The following is a 24,130-nucleotide window of genomic DNA, read 5'->3' as shown; positions in this document are numbered from 1 at the left end:
ACGGCTCCAGTACCATGATGGTCAAATCTTCCTTCTGAACTGCAGCCTTGACCTTGTTATGCAGGGCTTCCATCTCCTGGTAGGTCACTTCTGCTCTTCGCCGCAAAAGCCTTTCCCTGCTTGCAGGAACCGAGGCACTAGCTACATCTCCAGACTCCATTATGCAATTTGTTTTTGTGCAAGGTGCAATGCAATGGAAACAACAGCAACAAGTTTTCCTTTGCAAGGTTTCCTTTAAGCACTTTAATGATCACAAATCAATTAGAGCGCGATCACGTCGGGGTCACCAATGTTGAGCTATCAGCGTTTTGATAGCGACCGAATTAATAAAGAATCCACAATTTAATTTCAATAATTTTATTGGGTCAATTTAACCCCAAAACAACGGCAGCGGCCGATCCCAACAATGCCGAATTACAAGTGCTAAAAAACCTAAGAGCTTGCGCAGAAGCTCCACCAAAGCTCCCAAACTGCATGCGCTACAAAAGAACAACAAAGCGCATGCGAATCTGGGAGAAACAAAGAATATGGAGCAGCTGATAACGGGCAATTAGTGGACCGCTGCGGCTGGTTACACTGAGAGAATAGAAATAGAAATAATTATGATTTTTGATGCTGGCACAAGTCCCAACAATAATTAAAATAATTAAAAATAATAATTCAGGTTTGGTGCTTAAAAAGTAATTTTTTTTAAATGGGATTGCTTAGAAATAATAATTCAAGACCTTTTAGAAAATGACATAAAAAAATTGATAATTATGGATTTTTATGTTTTTTTTTGTTTGTCCTCTTTTTCATTTGGTAAACTATATGATTTGAAATTTTAAATTTTGAATTTGAAGCTATACGTTTGAAGGGTGTTTGAAATTGCTGGATTTTTGTCCTCTCTCGCGAGGATATTTAATAATATATTTACGTGTTATTTGTAATTTTTTATATAAAAAAATACATAGAAAAATCCAAGACTCCACAGGCAGAGGGGTTGATGTCACCGGCGGAATTTAAGCGACGGGTCGTAAATATAATCCCTGAAGCTTGGGGGTGGTGCTGGTGCTTACGATGGATGGATGCCGGGGTTGGTCCAGGTGGTGCCTCCAAATCCACTGGCATCGAGGGTCATCCAGCAACAAAAATCCGCTAGACGGGAAAATAATCACTAAGCCAATGCAGGAAATGGCATGGAGCTTAATATTTTCTCACCTCTATTCTTATAAAAAAAATCACTCACTAATTTCTTTTCCACGAGGTTGGGTCACTGGTTTAATAATTTTTATGAACATATTTAATGGTCTGCCCGCAGCGAGTTTCAGAAGAAAAGTTAAATCAGGTGGCAGACAGGAAATGCATCTTTTGGTTGTCACTTTTTGACAGGTGGGTGGGTGAATTCCCAAAAAGCTGCTCAGCTGTGGTGGGGGTGAATGTCAGTTGGGGTCAGCTGAGCCTATCGATATTTTTAATTAGCTGCATTGGGTCCAATGTGTAAATTAAACCATATGTTTTTTTGTTTACTATTTTTCTTCTCTCTTTTTTTATTAATATTTAAATTATTTTTTGTTTATTTTTTTTTTGTTTTGGGTTTGATCCAACTAGCGACCCCCACAAGTTTAAATAGTGACATGGTGTTTAGGCTATAAGTGGGCTATAATGGGACTTACCACAGACTCCATTTTTGGCCTAATAATCACCTCTGCAAAATTTCAACATACATAACTGACACGTAACGTGGTTGCGCAAAATGTAAAAAAATCATAACAACAAAAAAGTACGAAAAGTAAACAAATCGTGTCTAAAATCTCCAAGCTTCTTCATGGCAAACTAGATATTTCTGGAAGTCTTACGGTTCTTTGTAAAAATAGAATTGAAGTTGTGAGAAGGTGTTCATTTTCACAGCGCATCTTGCGCGCATCGAGAATATTTCACAAAAAAACTGAAATTTGAAGATGTCAGTTTATTTATTACATATCTGTTAGCACCTAGTGCCAAGACCTACTACCCTATATGCACACTTAGTAATTTGATCCAATCAAGATGCATCAGCAGGTCACAATATACAAGCATCAGACCCACTAGCCTATTTGCACACCTAGTAATAAATTAGCAATAAGCATAAACTAATATCCAACCTACTAACCCGGCACTAGTCGATGGTACCGGAAGCAGAATCAGCATTATCAGCGGGAACAATGACCGAAGCAAGCAAAAACCAGCCAGCTAAGCCGAAATGCGTGTGCAAGCAGTACATGAACAAACAATCTGAGTCAGCAGATTCAGAGGTGGGTGACCCTGGCATTAACATTAGTTTTAGCACGTCCATAACATTGACCTTTCTTAGATTTAATGATGTACAATTTAGCATCTTATATAAGAGTTATTTCTGCCCTAATTAAACTCTAATCTAGTTCTCCAATTAATATGTAAATTATCAATAAGTGAAGTTAATGTCATAACATTTAATGGTTGTCCCTAAGGACAGTTTTAAATAAACGTTACCCTGCTATCAAAAAAAAAAAAAAAAAATATAAGAGTTGTTCTTCTGAAATAAAGACAGTTGCGAAATCAGAGTGAATCGTCTCGTTACTCAGTGTCTGAACCACGGCACTTAAAATCAACCTACTTCGAGTGATCCTGTGTAAAACGGTTCACACGTAGGACTCTCTGAAGGCTATCTACTTCGCGTGGCTCCAGTGTAAACGGACCACAAGTAGAATCCGCGGCATACCAGTCTACTACCAATACCAATTGTTGGTCCCGTGAAACGGGACCCCGCATTACCTAACTACTTCGAGTGTTGCTCCCGTGAAACGGACCACCGGTAGACCCCGCGTTACCTAACCTACTTCGAGTATTGCTCCCGTGAAACGGACCGCCAGTAGGACCGGCCGATAAGGAACCAGCCGAACCACTATACCACCGGTACTTGAGAAAAACCAGCCCAGGACTTCAAGCACCCCACATCAACTTCGTTTCTAGAGGATCACAACCTGAACACAAGCTGCAACGCAATTTAACTCAGAAAAAAAAAAAAAAACATAAAATACATAAATACAAAAAAAAAAGGATACATCGCAACCATGGGATCAGAATCGGACCCCGTAATCCAAATGCTCATTGATGAGCAAATTGAAAGCAACATAGCCATCCAAAGGCTAATAAAAAACTTCACTAAAGACTCCGCAGAGCGTAAACTTAAGGAAGGATACTTCGAGGAGAGACTCACTCATGGACCCAGTTATGGACCCATAACCCATGAGCTAGCACCAAGTCCTGAAACTGGGACAACCAAGACAACTGGGAGCCAATCTTGATACACATCATTGAGGAAAGATTGGACCCACACACGCTGTCATCTCTAGAACTAGCCGTCACCGATCCAACCAATCGGCAATCTCTGAAGCAGATGTTAGAAAACCTTGAGTGTCAGGCAACCAGTCAAGTAACAATGCAGAAAAATAAATCGGCTGCTCCACTTCGATCCAGTTCATCACGATTGGTGTGTTCAGCCACAGCCCTGCTTACAGATAAGCCCACTGTTCTGTTACCAACCGCCCAAGTGGCAATACATGGACCAGACGGAACCCCTCAGCAATGCCGCACACTCCTAGATTCTGGATCACAGATTAACATAATCACCAGAAGGATGGCTGACACACTTGGACTACAATTGGAGCCATCAACCCTGAACTTCGCTGCACTGGGAGGAACAACTAAAAGATCACGAAAAAAGTCTGTGGTGACCCTATCATCATTAACCACTGACTTCGAAGATCAAATCAATGTCGTTGTACTACCGAAAATAATGCCCAATCAACCATCCCACCCTATTCGCCAAGAAATATCTCATCTCAGTTGCGCTTAGCCGATCCTGAATTTACGCAGCCCCAGAATATTTATCTGTTGTTGGGCGCCGAAATCATCTCCCAGCTTATGAGGCCACAACAGGCATATTTGGGAGAAGGACAGCCACTACTAAAAAATACCGCGCTTGGATGGATTGTGATGGGGCCAGTGCGACCGGAATCAGCTCCTAATATCAAGGCAGAACAAGTCGTCGGTAATGCGACGGCTTGGACACCGGAAGCTAACGAGCCACGACAAAGTTTGATTGCATGCATCGGCGTGGAGCAAATAGTAAAATCCAGAAGATTACATAGTTCCCCACTCATTGCGAATCAACAAGGAGAGCCGCAGACGGACCCCAAACCACAAGCCCAAGGTTGTCCACTCACAACTGAAGAGCACAGAGTGCAAGGGCCAGTAACCAAAGAAATTCAAGAAGTAAAAGTCACTTCCTATCTGGCATTGGTAACATGCATCTCCAAAAGGGAGCAAAAAACAAGGTCAAGAGAAGACCAAGAGTCCTGTATGCGCACTGACCAACCAGAAAGAAGGGATGGTACGTCATGGGATGCCCAAGGAGAATGGTTACGAGGGCGCGCAAAAAGGCGAAGAAGACAACAGGTCGGATAGAATTATCGCTGGTATTTTATCAATGTTGGAGATCTCACCCACATGATTCAAAATTTTTTTATTGTTATTAACACTAGATTTTTAGTAATTAGTTTTAAGATCCACAATATTTTTTAGTGCAAGGGTACACATCGGTTCACTGAGACGGTCCAACAACAACGCACAGCCGCATTGGATTGAGTTCCTCAATGGGGGGGGGGAGAATGTTGGCACCTAGTGGCAAGACCTACTACCCTATATGCACACTTAGTAATTTGATCCAATCAAGATGCATCAGCAGGTCACAATATACAAGCATCAGACCCACTAGCCTATTTGCACACCTAGTAATAAATTAGCAATAAGCATAAACTAATATCCAACCTACTAACCCGGCACTAGTCGATGGTACCGGAAGCAGAATCAGCATTATCAGCGGGAACAATGACCGAAGCAAGCAAAAACCAGCCAGCTAAGCCGAAATGCGTGTGCAAGCAGTACATGAACAAACAATCTGAGTCAGCAGATTCAGAGGTGGGTGACCCTGGCATTAACATTAGTTTTAGCACGTCCATAACATTGACCTTTCTTAGATTTAATGATGTACAATTTACATAGCTTGCAAATAACTGTCAACCGATTCGAGCGGTCTCAAAATAAGTGTTTGTCACTGAGACTTTAAGCAAAAAGTCTGAGAGCAACCGATTGAGTTGCTCGTATAAAAATTTTGCTCGCGCTCAGTCAAAGCACACTTTATTCTGTTTTCGTTTAGTCTGCTCATTGTAGGACCGTTTGCTTTCGTTCGACAATTCAAAAAGTCTTTTGTGCTTGTATGTGTGTATGTGAAGTTTAGTGGGCTCAACTTGTCAATTTCCTTTTTTAATTTCTCTCGTGTGAAAAGTGATTTATCAAATTTATTAACAATGGGACGAGAAATTAATAAAAAAGTGCATCAATTTTTCATTTTTAACAAAATGGACAACAAATCGGTGTGCAAAGTGTGCGAAGTTAAATTAGCAGGATTTCACTCTACAAATTTAAAACGCCATTTGACATCGAAGCATAATGAAATATTCAAAGACTGCGACAGCGAAGAAGTCACCGAAACTCAAGTTGTGAAGAAAAGAAAAATTTCATTTGAAACTAGTGAAGACACAATCATAAATTCACTGGTGAAAATTGTCACTACAGATGGAAAGCCATTTATGTTCTTGGACAGCGAGGGATTCAAAGAAATTGTTGACCCAATTTATAATGCCCTTGGTATGAACGGAATTACATCAAGGAACATTATGAGTTTCGTTTCTGTAAAAGAACAGGCTATCAAAGACGGCATAAGGGCGTTAGTTAAAGGAAAGCTGATATCGTTAAAAATCGACGTGGCGACTAGAATGGAAACAGCAGTTCTAGGTGTGAATCTGCAAATGATTCCCACAAATATTAATAAAATGGAGATTGTTGTAAAGACATTGGGAATGATCCAGCTCACTCATGCACACACTGGGGTCTACATAAAAGAAAAAATTTTGGAAATTCTTAACGATTATGGCATTCATCTTAATCAAATCTTCAGGTGAAAATGTGTTTTTAGTTAGTTTTTAATATGTTTGTTATTAAAGAAAAAAATTTATATACACAGTGTTACTTCTGATAATGGGAGAAACATGATCAAAGCCGTAGAAATTCTAAATGACGAAACGGAGAAATCCCTTTTTGAAGATGACACAGAAGAGGAAAATTTGATGGGTAAGCTAGATGATCTGGATTTGGCGAATATTCACCTCGTACGGTGTGCTGCGCACACTCTACAGCTGTGTGTCTATGATGTGAATAAGCTGAGCGAGATTAGCGAAAACATTAGTATCTGCCGCAAATTATGCAAAAAATTGCGCACTGAAACTTATAGGTAAGTAAAGTTTTAATAGAAATCTATTTTTAAAATACATGTTTAAAATAAAAATATAACCTGCACAGACGCGTCTTAATCGAGCACAACAAAACTATACCCTCGCTCGACGTTGTCACTAGGTGGAATTCAACGTACTTAATGGTAAAAAAACTTCTTGTTTTAAAAGAGTTTCTGGCCGCTCAGTGTATCATTGATACCACCGTAGAATGGGACTGGATAGAGACGTATGTCGACGCTTTCAAGGACGCATATGATGCGACCATAAAGCTGCAAAATACAAATTTAGTGTATAGTGAATTTTTCATTATTTGGATGGAACTTAAACTGAAGTGCGAAAACAGCCAAAATATTATAAAAAAAAAATTATTTGCCCAAATCAAACTTCGAGAGTGTAAGTTGTTAGAGAACGAAGCTTTACTATCTGCAATTTATATGGATCCACGAGTGAATTGCATTTTAACAGAACACCAGAAATGGTTGGCTAAACAGAATTTAAAAAAAATTGCTTTTCGATTGTTTGAGCTGAAACATGTAAGATGAAGTATGATTGAAGCTTGAGTCCTGTTTCCTTTATGTTATAGCTGCTTTTAGATACGTGTTCTTAGTTTTAATAGTTAAAATTGTCCTCGTCAAACACTAACAGCTCTTCTAAGTTGTTATTGAAAACAATCAAATTTAACATTAATTTTTTTTTTATTATTAAAGGATCATTCCACAGAAACTGTTGTTTCGCAGCCAATTGATGATGTTGAACTGGATAAGGACTCATCATTTTCATCCCCACCAGAAGAAAAGTCGCTTTTATCAGCATTTTTGGATGTCGTACAGACTGTTCCAGAAGCAAAGGATGAGCCTGTTTCGGACCAACTTGTCAAAATATATTTTGAGGTGGATAACTTCGACAAAATGTACCGTCGCTTACCTTTAAATGACGATATATTGAATTTTTTTAAAAATGTCAAGCTGAAATCGCCACATTTGAGTGCGCTGGCACAAGTAGTACTAGCCACACCGGCTACTCAAGTGTCGGTGGAAAGAGCATTTTCAGCTTTACATTTTATTTTAAGCGAACGGCGTAGTTCACTAGATTCAAAAAACTTAAATTCTTTATTAGTTGTTAAGCTTAACTCAAAATAAATGAATTAAAAAAAAAATTATTCATTTTTTAATTTAAATAATCAATATATTAGGTTGAAATTGGAAAAATTCACGTTCAAATTTTAAGAAGTTTTTTCGTGAAAATTTCATGTACCATGTACCACTGTGCAGCGAAACGAAAACAAATTATTGAAAAGACTTTTTGCACTGACTTTTTCAGTCAATCGGTCTTTTACTGAGTCTCTCTCGGAGAGCGTCACTCGAATCTGTCATTGAACGATGCTCAGTAGACGAGAGTTTCATGATTTGCTCATCGTAATTCGTTCAACAGAAAACCGAAACAAAACAAAACAAAGCCTGCTGCTCAGAGAGAAACCGAAACGGCATGCTTTGTTTCGGTTGCTCTCGCAAACAGAGCGTAAGCAAAAAAACGGTTGACAGTTATTTGCAAGCTATGACAATTTAGCATCTTATATAAGAGTTGTTCTTCTGAAATAAAATCAGAGCGAAATCAGAGTGAATCGTCTCGTTACTCAGTGTCTGAACCACGGCACTTAAAATCAACCTACTTCGAGTGATCCTGTGTAAAACGGTTCACAAGTAGGACTCTCTGAAGGCTATCTACTTCGCGTGGCTCCAGTGTAAACGGACCACAAGTAGAATCCGCGGCATACCAGTCTACTACCAATACCAATTGTTGGTCCCGTGAAACGGGACCCCGCATTACCTAACTACTTCGAGTGTTGCTCCCGTGAAACGGACCACAAGGAGATCCCGCGGCATACCAGTCTATTTCGAGTGTTGCTCCCGTGAAATGGACCGCCAGTAGGACCGGCCGATAAAGAGTCAGCCAAACCACCATACCACCGGTACTTGAGAAAAACCAGCCCAGGACTTCAAGCACCCCACATCAACTCCAGCCTGATTACAGCAGAATCCATGTAAACTTAGTCAGACTATTTACGTTTTTTGACTACGACTCCGGGACCTACCGCTACTCCCGCGAGTTCAAGTTTGACGTAGTTGCCGCATAACGCTCTACGGACGAACAATATCCAAATTTAAAATATTGGTAATGAAGTTTAAAATTGAAGGTATTTTTTAAAATTTGAGATATTATAAAAAAACAAAACAGGAAAGCTTACTTCGGGCGGAGCCGAAGTTTATATACCCTCGCAGTTGAGTCGCAGTCCGCTAGGTGGCGCCACGCATCGTATAGTATTAGATATATAGCTTATCGTATATAGTTGGCCGATCCTTATGAAATTTGGCATATCGAATTATTTTGCCCAAAGAGGAATCCATTCTCCTTTTAACTTGAAAAACAACGAAGTTATAGCCTTTCTTATCAATCAGTTATATGGCAGCTATAGGATATAGTCGACCGATCCCGGCCGTTCCGACTTATATAATGCCTGCAAAAGGAAAAAGGGAGTGTGCAAAGTTTCAACTCGATAGCTTTAAAACTGAGAGACTAGTTTGCGTAGAAACGGACAGACGGACAGACGGTCAGACGGACAGACGGACATGCTTATATCGACTCAGGAGGTGATCCTGATCAAGAATATATATACTTTATAGGGACTCAGGAGGTTATCCTGATCAAGAATATATATACTTTATAGGGTCGGAGATGTCTCCTTCACTGCGTTGCGCACTTTTGAACAAAGTTATAATACCCTCTGCAAGGGTATAAAAACGTACTTGTTAAACTGTTCTATTTATATTAATTTGAAATACATGTTTTTTGCCTAAATTTTGAACGTTGTTTTTATCTTTGGCTACAGTTTTGGTAGTGACCCCAAATAAATCCACAATTAAGTTGTATACCAATGTGTTCGCCTGGCTCTAAAGGTAACCGGTAACAACGACTTTACTTTTTCAGGGTCAGTTGTACACTACAAAAATATGTTTTTGCTTTGTTGGAGCAAAAATGCAGTTGCGAGAAATGATGGGAGTTTTTCTCGCCAATGATCGTCAGAGTGCAGTTTTGGACTTCTTCCTTCCTGAATCCATTAAATTGCGATTTATTCCTCCCCGCTCTCCTCACTTTAGACAATTATGGGAAGCTTCTGTAAAAACAGCTAAAAAGAGAGCTACAAGGTGTGTCGTAAACAAATTATGCCTGCTGCCCCTTCAAGATTCTGTTAAAGGCTTAGATAACGCTATCAGCTTTTCGATAGCGGCCGAATTAAACAAATCCAATTTCGATTTGTTATGGGTCAATTTAACCCAAAAACAAACGCAGCGGCCGGTCCAACAAAACTCCCAAAGTGCGTGCGCTACAAAGAACAACAAAGCGCATGCGAATCTGGGAGAATCAAAGAATATAGAATTTCTGATAACGGGCAATTAGTGGACCGCTACGGCTAGTGATAATTGCAATATTTGATTCTGGCAGAAGTCTAAGCAGAAGCTAATTTCTGAAAACGCTTTGTAATTGAAGAGGTTTCTTTATTATATAAAACTATACAATATTTGCAATATAAATCATAGTATAAATCGACATTGGTATATCATAATATATGTAAACGATATATATCGGATAAATATTACGAAGATATAAACACTATATAGAGTTGTATCCCTTGGCTAAAACAGATCTTTGTAAGAGGTTTTTCCACGTATAGACAAGACCGAATTAATTCGAATAATAACGTTATAATTCATTTCTTTAGATTTATGTATTTACAAGCGTATTTGTAAGTAAAGTGTGCAAACGTTAGACCAGCGGCGTTCGGGGTAGCTTAGACTACCCTCTCAACCCAATTCTAAGAACCATTTCCAAATAAGCGAGCAATGTTCAAACTCAACATGCCGCCCCCCAATGCTAGAATTAGCATAATTTTCGTTTGTCCAGCCATCCTTGTTGGCAGTGGGAAAGAAGAAGAAATGTGCAAAAAAAAAAATTGCATTATTGAGGTGTGTAAGTAAGAGATTGACGCTTAAAAATGGATTGGCAGTTTCGATACTGAAGTTTTCAATTGGCCTTGCTTGGTTTTAAGTGTAATCACCCGGACCAACGCATCCGTCCTTGGGTTTTTGTGACGGCGGAAATCAGGCCCTGATGATGACAAGGTCGTTTAGCTGAAGACTTTCAGTCTCATAGCTCATAGCAATTAGGCTTGGCATTATATTTTGAATCTATTTGATTTACAATTACTTTTGGATCAAATAACATATAATTTTTAACGATACCTAAAAACCTAATTAGGTTCATTCCAACTGCTGTAGTTACCAATCCGTAGAGCCAACAACGCCAAACATGAGCCTCTTTACATTATTTGAAAAACTGCCACCTTATACCCAATCAATTTTTTAATTATTCCTGGACGTAAATAAACTTTAAATTATTAAATTTCTCTTATCATGGGGTCATAGTTAATTATCATTTTTTATAAATAAATATATAAATTTATAAAATATTTTTATTTACACAGGATGAATTTCACCCCTTTATTGAGGCACTTTTACCATACGTTAAGTCATTTTCCTACTCTTGGTTTAATTTGCAAGCCGCAAAACGAAAATATTATAAGAAACATGAAAAAAGAATGTCATTGGAAGAGGAAAGGCACTGCAAGGATGAACTGCAGGTGAGGATATATATATTTTTAACAATTATAGTTTAATGAGTATACCTTTATAGAATGAAAAGACTGAAGTCAAACAAAAGTGGGCCTCACGATTGCTTGGAAAACTTCGGAAGGATATTACTCAAGAAAGTCGGGAGGACTTTGTTCAATCTATAATCGGCAAGCGCCAATCTATTTGTGTGCTTTCAAACCCTGACCAGAAGGGAAAAATGCGTCGCATTGACTGTTTGCGACAAGCTGACAAAGTATGGAGGCTTGACTTGGTCATGGTCATTCTTTTTAAAGCAATTCCATTAGAAAGCACCGACGGCGAGCGCTTAGAAAAAAATCCAGACTGCCTACATCCAGGCTTGTGTGTCAACCCATATCATATAAATGTCTCTGTAAGAGAACTTGACTTATATTTGGCAAACTTTATAAACACTCATAATTCAGTTTCACATTCAACCTTAAATTGTTCCACCATGGTACGCTCAATATCACGATCCCCTCTGTTGACATTATATAATCGTAGTGATTCATCGAATAAAAAGGATGATGGTGATGATTTGAAAAATGAGAAAATTAAGCACAACCCTTATAATGGGGTGATGTGTAACGATATTATTTTAGCAACTGGAGTGTTTTCATCCAAAGAACTATGGGAATTATCTAAAGGTAATATTCTACTTGTTATCTAATAACAATCACAAGTCTCTAATTATTTATTCATACAAAAAAATCGAACCATATTAATTTCCAAACTCTTTGAGCTCCGCTTGAAACTCCGGTTATCATATCCTATCAAAAACTTTTTTTTTTCGGTAAGATGAAAAAATAATGCAATATGCGTAACTATATATAGTGGGCGGGTAAATTTACAATAAACAATATATCCAAAATCGATACCTACAAAGTATTTTACGTATATTTTACGAAAAAAGTAGCGGTCTAAAAATAATTAGGGGAAAGAAAGATCAAGATTCAAATTAAATTATTTGTAGTATGTGCTTTGCAAAATAATAATATCTAATAATGATGGGTGTTGCGCTAATAATGATTTTCAAGAGCAGGCAAATTAATGATAGAAGAAATTTAAAATTTTATTCGGGGTTCAATTTTACCCCGAAAAATACGCAGCCGATCATACAAAATACAATACAAGTAGCTTAGCAAGAGAAGTTCCAATGTTCTCTATCACACTAAGGTCGAGAAGCGAGGCGGGGCAAACACATACAATTTCAAGATGAGCTAGTATGCAATAGCTCTTCGAAAGCTTCCACATGGGCTACAAATACCTGCAATGGGCATGCGAAACAGAGAGAAATAAACAGAACAGAAAGAAGAACCTGCTTATATAACATTATTCTAAACAGCTTTGCCGTTGGCTGCTTGGCCAAAAACTGTGATCAATTTTAATTAGTACTCAATTAAAACTAATAAGAATGGCTACATTGGTATTTCGCGATTATATGTTATCCAGTACATCTTTCTTTCACCCCATGCCTCTTCTTTCTATAAAGGTTATTTTTTAACTTAACCTAAGCGAAGAAAAAAAAACAGAATAAAAATCGTCCAATTTGGGTGAATTTAATTTTATTGTATATAATATTTTCTTTAAAATTTTAAATGGCACACCTATTTAAAACGCATATCGAAGCATTCGCATGCGGTCGAGTGGACGAGTCACCTTTCAATTCGTTTTTAGAACTATATATATATAGCATTTTTTTAAACTATATTCTTGCCTGAATAATTTATAGTTCTATACTTTTGTACCGTTTTTTTCCTGGGAAATAACGTCCACACTTATTATGTTGTCCGCCTTACTAGCCTCCAACATTTTGTCAGCTGTTTTGGCGTGGGGTGCTGAAACCATTTTCCGTCAGAGAGTGGCGGAAGGGATAGTGGCATCGTACGGTTACTTCGTTACCTACGCCGTTGGCTTTAAACCTGTTGTGTCAATCCCTGTAAAAGACGGTTCAATTTACATTCCGGGGATTCGCCAAACTGGGTGGGCAACTTGATACTTCCCCTGCTCTGGGGGTGATAGACTTATATCCTCGATCTTTTGCACAATATCATCCTCCAATTGCACGGTTACTGTGTTGAATTTTGCGTTATCAGAGTTCCCGTTTCATTGAACGTTCCAGTTGCGTGAAACATAATTCTGGGTTAGACTTGTTGGACTTTGGAAAATTAACGCGTTGTATTAGCAAATTAGTGCGTTCCACGATAGCTGCGCTGTGTGGTGTGGTGTGTCCTTGCAGGTTTTTATTGGAGAGAGATAAAAGATACAAGTATAGAACTTAATAGTCTTTATTCATTCAAAGCCTCTTTATACCCTTGTAGAGGTTATTATAATTTTGGTCAAAAGTGTGCAACGCAGTGAAGGAGACATCTCCGACCCTATAAAGTATACATATTCTTCATCAGGATCGCCTCCTGAGTCGATATAAGCATGTCCGTCTGTCTGCCTGTCCGTCTGTGTGTCGGTTTTTACGCAAACTAGTCTCTCAGTTTTAAAGCTATCGAGTTGAAACTTTGCACACATCCTTCTTTTCCTTGCAGGTGGGTATAAGTCGGAACGGCCGGGATCGGTCGACTATATCCTATAGCTGCCATATAACTGAACGATCGGAAACGGCACAAACCTTAACTGCAAGGGTATATCAACATCGGCTCCGGCCGAAGTTAGCTTTCCTTTCTTGTTTATATGCAATTTTGTACACCTATATAGCATATTTTCGTCACCAAAATTGGCATCAGATATTTTAGGGTTTGCATGCAGGTTCGTCACCAGTATTTTACCTCGTCAAGATGTTTTTATACCCTTGCAGAGGGTATTATAATTTGGGCAAAAGTGTGCAACGCAGTGAAGAAGACATCTCCGACCCTATAAAGTATATATATTTTTGATCAGGATCACATCCTAAGTCGATATAAGCATGTCCGTCTGTCTGTCTGTCCGTCTGTCTGTCGGTTTCTACGCAAACTAGTCTCTCAGTTTTAGAGCTATCGAGTTGACTTAGTTTAAGTTTCAATTCGATAGGTTTAAAGCTGAGTTACTAGTTCTGGCAGAGACAAATAGGCAGACTGATAGACGGCCATGTTGGTATCGGCTTAGGAGGTGATCCTGATCAAAAATGTATATCGTTTATAGGGTCCTTTACTAAGTTGCACACTTTTGACCAAAATTATAATACCCTCTGGGTATAAAAATCTGAGCGTTTTAAAATTCTGCAAGACAATATGGGAATCAGAATAAAAATAATTTTAAATCCTCTAAAAATTTCTCCGCTTTGGATTTTATTTATTCACCTAAAGTAAAAGTTGCAAGAAAGTCTCGGCTTATATCAAAGCCAAAACCAAGGTCGTTATTATAGTGGAACCCATTAGGAAATTTAAATACTCCTACTCGAGGCGCATGTCATCCTTTACGATACGTGTGCCAATGCCGATGTTTGTGACGCTATGTTCGCCTGGCTTCTGGCCAGAGGACATATTTGTACCAGAGCATCAGCAGAGTAAGGTAAAGAAAAAAAATTCGAAGCCTGCTGGAGTCAAGCTCCCAACATCTGTCCAATCCGACTCTTCAAAAAACTAACATCTTCTATCAATCTTACCTATCAGAATTGTAGGGGCCTACGTAGCAAGCTCCCTAAACTCTATTCTGATAGTCTTTCCTTTGCGTCCCATATTCTAGTTTTTACTAAAACCTGGTTAAAGCCGGAGATCCTTTGCTCCGAAGTTTTTCCAATTAAGTACACCACTTTTAGACGTGACCGACCTCTGCGAAGAGGAGGAGGAGTCTTAATTTCTATTGACTCCAATTTCGTTTCTAAAGAGGTAAAGTTACCAGAGTTAGGTGATTTCGAATTCATTTGCGTTAAAGTCATATTGTCTGCTCAATCTTTGTTTATTACATGTTCTTACATCCCACCATCTTCCGAGCCGCCTTCATACTGGTATCACTTGTCGGCTATACAGTCTGTTTCCAATCTTATGTCAGATACTGACCTTCTGGTAGTTCTTGGAGACTTTAATTTACCAGAACTCAATTGGTCAATTACTGAAAATGTATTTTTCTTATCACTTTCCACCCATCATGATTTCACGGCGGGCATCTTTGAAATGTCTCTAGGCCAGATCAACCATGTTAGAAATTCGTTAGGTCGGCTTCTTGACTTATGTTTTGTATCTGATCCAGATGGTATCACACTTTCCAGAGCTTTGCCCCTCTCAACCCCTGAAGATCCATACCACCCTACGCTTGAAGTTTCAATTGAAACAAATTCTGTTGTCAATCAGAAGCCTTCCTTGTTTTTGTAAGGCTGATTTTCGTAAACTTAATTTGTTAATCGATACTTTTGACTGGTCCGATATTCTGGCATGCACTGATATAAATATCATCCTAGATAAATTTTGTTTGACATTAAATACATTCTTTGACTTAAGTGTGCCGTGGAAATATCCGTCCGCTACAAATAATCCTCCTTGGTTTACAAGGTGCCTAACAAAATTAAAAACAGACAAAGACAGGCTTTTAAATAAATATAAAAGAACCTGTAGCAGCATAGATTTCTCAAGAAACTTAATGGCTTGGCTAAATTTCACTGTGCATAACGCCGAATGTTATAAAAATTATATTCGCCGCTGCGGGTTCAGCGCACTCAGGATCCAAAGCAGTTTTATAACTTTGTAAACACGAAGCGTAAATATGTATCTTTTCCTTCTCTACTTACGTATAAAAATTTATCAGCGACTTCAGATCAGGCCATTGCTGATTTATTTCCAAAATTTTTCCAAACAACGTATTCACCTCCTAAAACTTCAGATCAGCCATACGCTTACAACATTCAACCAACTAATCGTATATTTGTTCCATTTCTTTCTGAAAACAATTTATTATTGGATCTTCAAAAGGTAAAACCAGTTTATTCGCCAGGCCCCGATGGAGTACCAGGCTGTGTGCTAAAATACTGTGCTAGGGCCCTGTGCAAACCTCTTCAAAAACTTTTCATCTTTGGAATCTTCGATTTTCCCCTTTAAATGGAAGGAATCTTTCATAATTCCTCTGCACAAAAAGGGGAAAAAATCCGATGCTGCCAACTACAGAGGCATCTCAAAATTGTCAGCAATTCCAAAGTTATTCGAAAAATTAATAACTCCTCATTTGCAACACCTATGCTCATCAATAATTTCTCCATGTCAGCATGGTTTCATTAAGCGTCGCTCAACCACCACTAATTTATTGGAGTTGACATCCTTTGTTTTAGATGGCTTCCAAAAGGAAGAACGCAGAGAGTCTTATTTAAAAATCAATACTCCCGCTTAGTCCGTGCCACATCTGGAGTCGCTCAAGGAAGCCATCTTGGCCCATTACTATTCACTCTTTTTATAAATGACTTGCCCCCATCCTTAACGAACGCGCTGGTACTAATGTACGCAGACGATGTTAAGCTTTGTCTGCAATATAAGTTCCCGTCTGCCCAAAACAGACTTCAGTTCGATCTCGATAATTTTCAAAAATGGTGTTTAGCTAATGACTTAATACTTAATGGATCCAAATGCAAACTTATGTCTTTTTATCGTACTAGTCCCCACCAGGCTTAAGTTAATGATCTTGGTGTCCTTTTAGACATAAAACTTATATTTTCCGACCATATTTCTTCAATGGTTAATAAGGATAAAGGTGTTCTCGGTTTTATTAAATGATGGGCTAAAGAATTTAACGACCCTTATATTACTAAAAGCTTATTTATATCCTTGGTCCGTCCGATACTGGAGTACGGTTCATGTGTCTGGTCCGCATAGAATCCGTTCAAAAAGACTTGTTATTATTTGCTCTTAGAGGATTTAACTGGGACGCAAATTTTCAACTACCTTCGTATAATAGTAGACTCCTTCTAATAAACTTACCCTCCTTAACAAATCGTAGAACAATGCACCCAGCATGCACCCAGTCGTTTTCCTACACAACCTTATTAATGGTGATGTAGATAACCAGCACTTATTAACACGCTTACAGTTTAACGTTCCGAATAGAAGGACCAGAAACAAACTATAGTCCTTTATTCTTAAGCCATTGTAGATCGACGTATGCACAGCATGATCCCCTTAGGATTTTATGTTCGAACTATAATGGTCTGTATCATATTATTTCTCTTTCATCCCTTTTAAATATTATATGAAAACCTCCATTTTAAATTACCTTCAAGAGCCTACTAATTCTTCCTCGTTTTCTTAATAATCCTTCTATTTATATTTATATTTACTAACTCGAATTTATTCCCGCGATTCGAGCCGTACGTTATGCGACAAGCGCCCCTCACAAAGAGCACGAGGTCACCGCCGGAGTGCCCCAAGGCTCAGTGCTCGGGCCACTGCTCTGGAAAGCAATGTATGATGGTGTTCTTCGGATTCTAATGGCCGAGGGAACATCCGTAATTGGATTCGCCGATGGCGTTGCAGTGGTGGTCGTGGCAAAGACAGTCGGGGAGGTGGAAGCTACTGCGAACCGTGCGATCGAGAAAGTGGAGGCCTGGCTGTCCACCGCCGGACTACAATTGGCACCGCACAAGACGGAAGCAGTTCTAATCTCGAGCCGTAAAAAGTGAAAACGGCGACGGTCCGAGTAGGAGGAGTGGCCATCACCTCAAAGAGAGCCATTAAATATCTTGGAGTGATGCTGGACACGAGGCTCTCATTCCGGGAGCACCTGGAGTATGCTCACAAGAGGGCAAGTGAGACGATAAGGGCACTCTCACGCATGCTGCTCAACATTAGAGGCCCGAGGCAGGAAAGGCGTAAGCTGATCACCAGCGTGGTAAGCTCGCAGATACTGTATGCCGCCCCGGTGTGGGCCGATGCAATGACCATGCGGGCTTATGTGCGGGGCATCGAGGACGATTATAGGCTCTGTGCGTTACGCACGCCATGCGCCTTTAGAACGGTGTCGGACGACGCGGCACTCGTGATCGCCGGTCTCATTCCGCTAAGGGAACTGGTCCGGGAGAGGTCAGAGCTGGCCGAGACGGCGCAGGACGAAACCACGTCGGCGTCGGCTAGGAAATTAGCGGCGAGAGCCAGAAGCCTGGCCAACTGGCAGAACTTATGTGCAAACTCCACAAAGGGACGTTGGATGCTTAGGCTCATTCCGGATGTGGGCATATGGACCGGAAGAAAGCACGGCGAGGTGGATTTCTACATGACTCAGGCCCTTAGCGGACACGGGTGCTTCAGAAGCTACCTGAAGCGTTTCGGGCACGAACGAGAGGATGGCTGCCCCTCATGTGGCAGGGGGTCATGGAAGACGCCCTCCATGTCCTCTTCGTCTGTCGGCGCTTCGACGAGGAGCGCATCAACCTAGAGGAGAGCTTGGAGGAAACCTTCTCACCAGAGAGAATGGTGCCACTGATGATGGAGTCGGGGCGCAAATGGGACAGCCAAGTTTATGGCAAAGGTCTTGAAGGAGCTGAGAGCCCTGGAGAGGGTGCGTAACGGGGGGAGGACTAAGCTGCAGGAGTTGGGCGAAGCATTGCTTTACGGCCGTACCGTCCAACACAATAGCATCAAGTGCCTCTAGCCCCATTAATAACTTAAATTTATAGTAATGTAAATAATTGGTAGGATAAATTTAAGAGAAAATAAATAAAATACGAAAAAAACCGTTGCAGTTAGGTAGCACCTTTTATTATTATGTATATATCGGATCGTAAATAGTTGGCCGATCCTTATGAAATTTTCATTGATCCATAATCATTTTTCGAATAAAAATGTTGGAAACAGGCCCAAGCATCTTTAAAAAAAAGGGGGGGATGTGCCATTTATATAGCTTTTGCAAACTATTTTCGCACTTTTGTTTTTGATTGTTTTGTATCGTTACGAGGTATTTCGATAAGTCGCCGATTAAGGTTACTGCATATTAATTTTCTTGTTCGGATTTGGGTAGCGGACCGATCGTATCCGCAATTACCCTGTCAAAAGCTTTTTCTGGGGTTTCCGTATTGTCTTGTATTGTTCCGTATTGTTCCGTATTGCTTAGTCGTTTTTGACTTTTGGCACTTTTGACATTTTCTTATGTACTGAGTAGTGTATTGGGTCATACTTTTCCAATAATAATATCTTTTGATTTTTGCCAAGGTTTTAATGATTCCTTGTATTAGATCGTTATGGAATGTAGACATTATAGCTCTTTCTCTTTGTTATTATTAATTATGGTCACCGGGTTGAGTAGCATTACTCTCAATGAACTCAATATATTATTGCCCATTTTTTTGAAAGTATCAATTGAAACGTATTCAAAGATTTTATCCCACGGTGCTACTTTTAGTTGTCTAATTTATATTTACCGGTTTGCTTTCAAGCCGTTGGAAAAACTGACCTATGTTTAGAATTCCATTGGTAAATAAATCGCTAACATTATATATTGCAGTAATTTTTTTTCCATTTTTAAAAAAACAAGTCTTATTTATTACGTGCAAGGTATTACTTTACGTACTTGGAATATATGACTCCATATACATTGAGCTTTGAAGCTATTTCTTTAGATTGCCTAGGCAATCTTTTTGTTTTTCTCCTGCGCAGGATTTCTGTCTACTTTGATATCTAGTAGTGTTTTTATTTATATTTCTGGTAATTTCTCTTAAGTCCTTTATTGTAATTCTTGATAGCGCATCGGCTACATGATTGTCTTTATCCCTTAGATACTCTACTGTGAAATTATATTCCTCCAATTCTAGCCTTATGCGTGTTAATTTTAAACTTGGATTGGTAATTGAGAACAGATATATAAGTGGTCTATGGTCAGTCTTGATTGTAAAGTGAATTCCATCAATATACTGGAAATAGGTATGAAATAGGTTATTGCCCAATAAATTTCTTTTAATTCTTTGTCGGTTGTACTCTTTTCACTTTCCCCCCTTGTAAATGTGATTTTGTGTCAAAACAGCAAAAAATTATTTCTTTAAATCGGGGTATTGTAATAAGGTCTGCTTTAAGAGCTGTGATTTTAAGTATAAGAAAGCATATTGACACTCAAAAGTCCAATCAAATGGAACATTTTTAGAATTAATGTAGAAGATTTTGTAGAAGTTTTGAATTGTATTGAAGTCTAGTATAAGTTAGCATAGGGCGGAGCGGCAGTGCAAGAAAAGCTCACTTGCGCTCTCCCGTGAATTCGCCCCGCACCGCCGCAATAGATAAGCTAGGCTTAAGTTCTTTTGGTAAAAATATAGCCAATTATAACGTTGAGTCCAACGCTTGTGAATTATTTTTCGTCGTCATTTAAAATTATAGTCACCTTTAGTTTTTTCGAAAGTGTGAGGTAAACTAATCTCAATAAACATTTTGGCGCCCCCGGGTGGACTTGGTTTACTATAATTTATAAATAAAGCAACAAGTGACAGTGACACAAAGAATACATTTAAAAACAAAAATAAAAAGTTGCTCGCGACGGAAGTGTTGTGAACATTTAAAAACAAAAAAAAACAATTTAAAGGTCGCGTCGCGAAACAACATTTTTTTCAACTGGAGTCATCATTATTCCCATGTCCTGCACCTCCATCGACTGTCCTAGGGAAGTAGCCGCAGGATTAAAGGATCCAAAATCAGAACTGCAGGTATTTGTGCAAAAAATTGAAAGTTGAGAAAAGACAAAATAATATTCGTCTTGTGCTGGAATATTGCAACCTCCTTTCAATTCTTGGCTCATACGTACTTTAAAAATAGTAGAGCTAAAGTAAATAATAAAGTTATATATAAATTTTATTAAATATTGCCAATACAAATGAACAATTGCCTGTGGACAAAAATAAAAACGCATAAATTATTCCAAAATCACTGTCGCCCCCTACCCCTCGTTTTCGATATTGTAAATATTTGCCAATAAAGTAGATAAAGTGCAGCCACAAAATTATTTTATATATTTGTGCAAAAATAATTGGTACATACAAATAGATGCAGCGGTGAACTTATCGTTTTCGCCTCCCACCGTTAGCCGCTGCTGTATGTATGCACGTATATGCAATTTTGGCGCCTTTTGTTCAACGGAACGCCAAGTGACGCGATACACTACAATTTGGTTCGGTACATTGCTTTCAGTATCACTGGCGAACAAATATTTAATTACTCAGTGCCTCGTCTATAGATTTATTCGACTATCAATTAATTAATTAATTATTTTCTTTGGTTGAAAATTAATAATTTATTATTTAATTTAAAAAATAAAAAATTATAATTCGCAGTATTACTTTAAAATAAAAAATTTTAATTAAAGTAATATTTATTAAATTAATTAATTATTGTCGTTTTCGTTTGTTTTGTACCGAAATAAAAATTTAAATTTATTTAATTTTATAAATTGAAAAAAAAAATATTTAAATAAATAATTTTTAAATATTAAAGTTTGCATCAAATTCGCTCCTTTTTAGAAAATAAATTATTTTTATAGAATGGAGAGGAATAAAGCCAAACTTAATTAAAGTTTGGAGAAAGAAGATTAAAAGAAGATTAAATGTTAAAGTAAAAAGCATTCGCCGGTTAGAGGAACGTTTGGAAGCTGGATCACTTCTTCTAGAAAATACCTAGCTAGAATGCAGGCTTCAGGTTTTAGAGGAGACAATTCCTACAGCAAATGAGTTGCAAGACCAGATGGAGCAATTAAACGAAATGGATGAATTTGGAGCCGAGTTGGAAGAACTAGCAATAACAATCAAGGCAAGGATTATGTTCTTCTGCAATGCCTTCAATACAGCTGAAGACTCCCGCCCAGCTACTACAATTTCTGCAGCCCAACTCGAACTAGACTTCCTTTGTTTGGCATTACCAAAATTCAGTGGAAATTATTCGAAGTTCAAAAATTTTAAAAGTCTTTTCGAGACCTTGGTACACAAAGATGTGAACATTCCTGTTATTGAGAAATTTAATCATTGAATTTCTTGCCTCTCTGGTGAAGCCTTAGAAACTATCAAGGCATTCCAAGGCACCGAGAGTAATTATGACAAAGCTATCACTAGTCTAAAAAGAGTCTATGATAACGAATGTCTCATCTTTGCGAACCAAATAAGTCAATTGTTCAGCCTTCCGAAAATTTCCTAGCACTCTGCGTCGTCGTTGAGGGGTCTCATCAACACTGTGTCATCGATTTATGGATCATTATTATCCATAGGAAATGACACTAAAATTGCAAACTCTATTTAGTTTTGAGTATAGTAGATCCAGTGACCAGGGAAAAATGGGAAGAGTCACTGGTACCTTAGTAATGGTAATCTTAGGTACCAGCACCTATCCGCTGAAGAGACGGGCAAAATAAAACAGGAGAAAACTGGGCTTAGCAAGCAACTTAATAGAAGTTCGTTGGCTTGCTCCTCTGCCAACACCAAACCAGCTTGCAGTTATTGCAACGCTCAAGAAAATTTTTTGGCCCAGTGCAGTCCGTTCGCTCGCCTTGCTGAATTGCAAAGGTTTGAGTTTGTTAAGTCAGCACCTCTCTGTTTAAATTGTCTACGAAAAGGTCACACTGTAGCGAAGTGCCAATCGACTAGATGTCAAATCTGTGCAAGATCCCACCATAAACTTCTGCACCGATTTACAGTGACTGAAATCTTAGCGTTACCACCACCAACAGAAAATTCTCCTCCAGAGTTAACGAATGATGGCCCTTCTACTTCACATGCTTTGCATGCGACGGCTCTAGAAAGGGTATTGTTAGCGACGTCGATCGTAAGCTTTCAAACAAACAATGGCGAGCACATATTGGCCTGAGCATTACTTGACTCAGGGTCACAAATGAATTTCATTACTGAAGATCTTGCTCAACGCTTACAGATCCGCAGGGAGGAATCGTGCACAACTTGCTTGGAATTGGCCAATCCAATTCACAAGTAAAGAAAAAGATACACACCGTGGTGAAGTCGAGAATCAATGGTAGCAAGTTTCCGTTCGACTTTTGGATTTTAAAAATCATTTCAGGATATCACCCTGACCAGTCAGTGAACGTGAAAAATTGGACCCTACCAAAGAACTTCCCCTTAGCAGACCCATATTTTTATAAACCTCAGCGGATAGATATGTTATTAAGAGCTGAGTCATTTATCGAAGTTCTCTCCGTTGGAAGAATACGAATCCCTAGGCCATAAGTCCCCTGCAAGCAATGACGTTCTTGCTTCTCCACACTACGTTATACCCCACCAGTGTGTCTTACGGCCTCAAAGTACAACGACCAAACTACGAGTCGTTTTTGATGCGTCCTGCAAGACATCCACACAGACGTGTTTCAATGATGGTGGGTCCAACAATTCAGGAAGAGCTTTACTCAACTCTTCTTAGATTTCGGCTAAACAAATTCGCTCTGGTAGCCGACAAAAAAAGATGTATCGTCAAGTGATGGTAAATAAAGCAGATCGACGATACCAGTTGATAGTGTGGAGAAAAGACCCGTCTGAGTCCTTGAAATTGTGCAAGCTCAACACCGTTACTTATGGCACTGCACCAGCCCCATTCCTGGCCATAAGGTGCTTGAAGAGGTTGAGTGAATCCGCGAAAAATACATTCCCTCGAGCTGCTAAAGTTATTGGGTCTGACTTTTACGTCGACGACATGTTAACGGGTGCGAGTTGCGTGGAGGAGCTAAAGACAATCAAGTCTGAAGTAACTCAGGTTCTTCAAAACGCTGGGTTTGAATTGAGTAAGTGGTTTTCAAACTCGCCTGAAGTTACTGCATCCGAGGACACGGTTAAGCCAATAACCCTTTCGAACTCAGAGCTGACAAAAACATTAGGAATCGTTTGGGTTCCTAAAGATGACGTGTTTAAATTCGAAATTGATAGGTCAGTCATGGGTCAAAGGGCGACTAAGCGGAATATTCTTACGGTGACATGAAAGCTTTTCGACTACCTTGGCTTATTAAGCCCGATCCTTATTAAAGGATAGATCCTGTTGCAGGAACTTTGGCTTAATAAGCTAGATTGGGATGAGTCGATTCCACTGCACTTGGAAACCGCGTGGAACAAAATTCAGCTTGCCTTGTCACAGTTAGAAGATATCTCAATACCGAGATTTGTGATGAGTGAGCCTTCTCTGACGCATCGATGAGAGCCTG

General features: G+C 39.0%; 1 protein-coding gene across 4 annotated transcripts in view; it reads left to right on the top strand.

Annotated features, from left to right (window-relative positions):
* LOC6504362 (nuclear factor 1 X-type) overlaps window positions 1–24,130 on the top strand; it is a 219,762-nt gene that overhangs the window by 114,869 nt on the left and 80,763 nt on the right. For all 4 annotated transcript variants that reach the window (XM_032455786.2, XM_001967070.4, XM_014903944.3 and 1 more), the window contains 2 exons: window positions 10,894–11,049; window positions 11,103–11,706. In XM_032455786.2, the coding sequence (XP_032311677.1) occupies window positions 10,894–11,049; window positions 11,103–11,706 (760 nt within the window). The remainder of the gene's footprint in view (window positions 1–10,893; window positions 11,050–11,102; window positions 11,707–24,130) is intronic.

The sequence above is a fragment of the Drosophila ananassae genome (genome assembly GCF_017639315.1).
Source record: "Drosophila ananassae strain 14024-0371.13 chromosome 4 unlocalized genomic scaffold, ASM1763931v2 tig00000061, whole genome shotgun sequence".
Lineage (NCBI taxonomy): Eukaryota > Metazoa > Arthropoda > Insecta > Diptera > Drosophilidae > Drosophila > Drosophila ananassae.
This window is presented reverse-complemented; position numbering and strand designations above follow the sequence as displayed.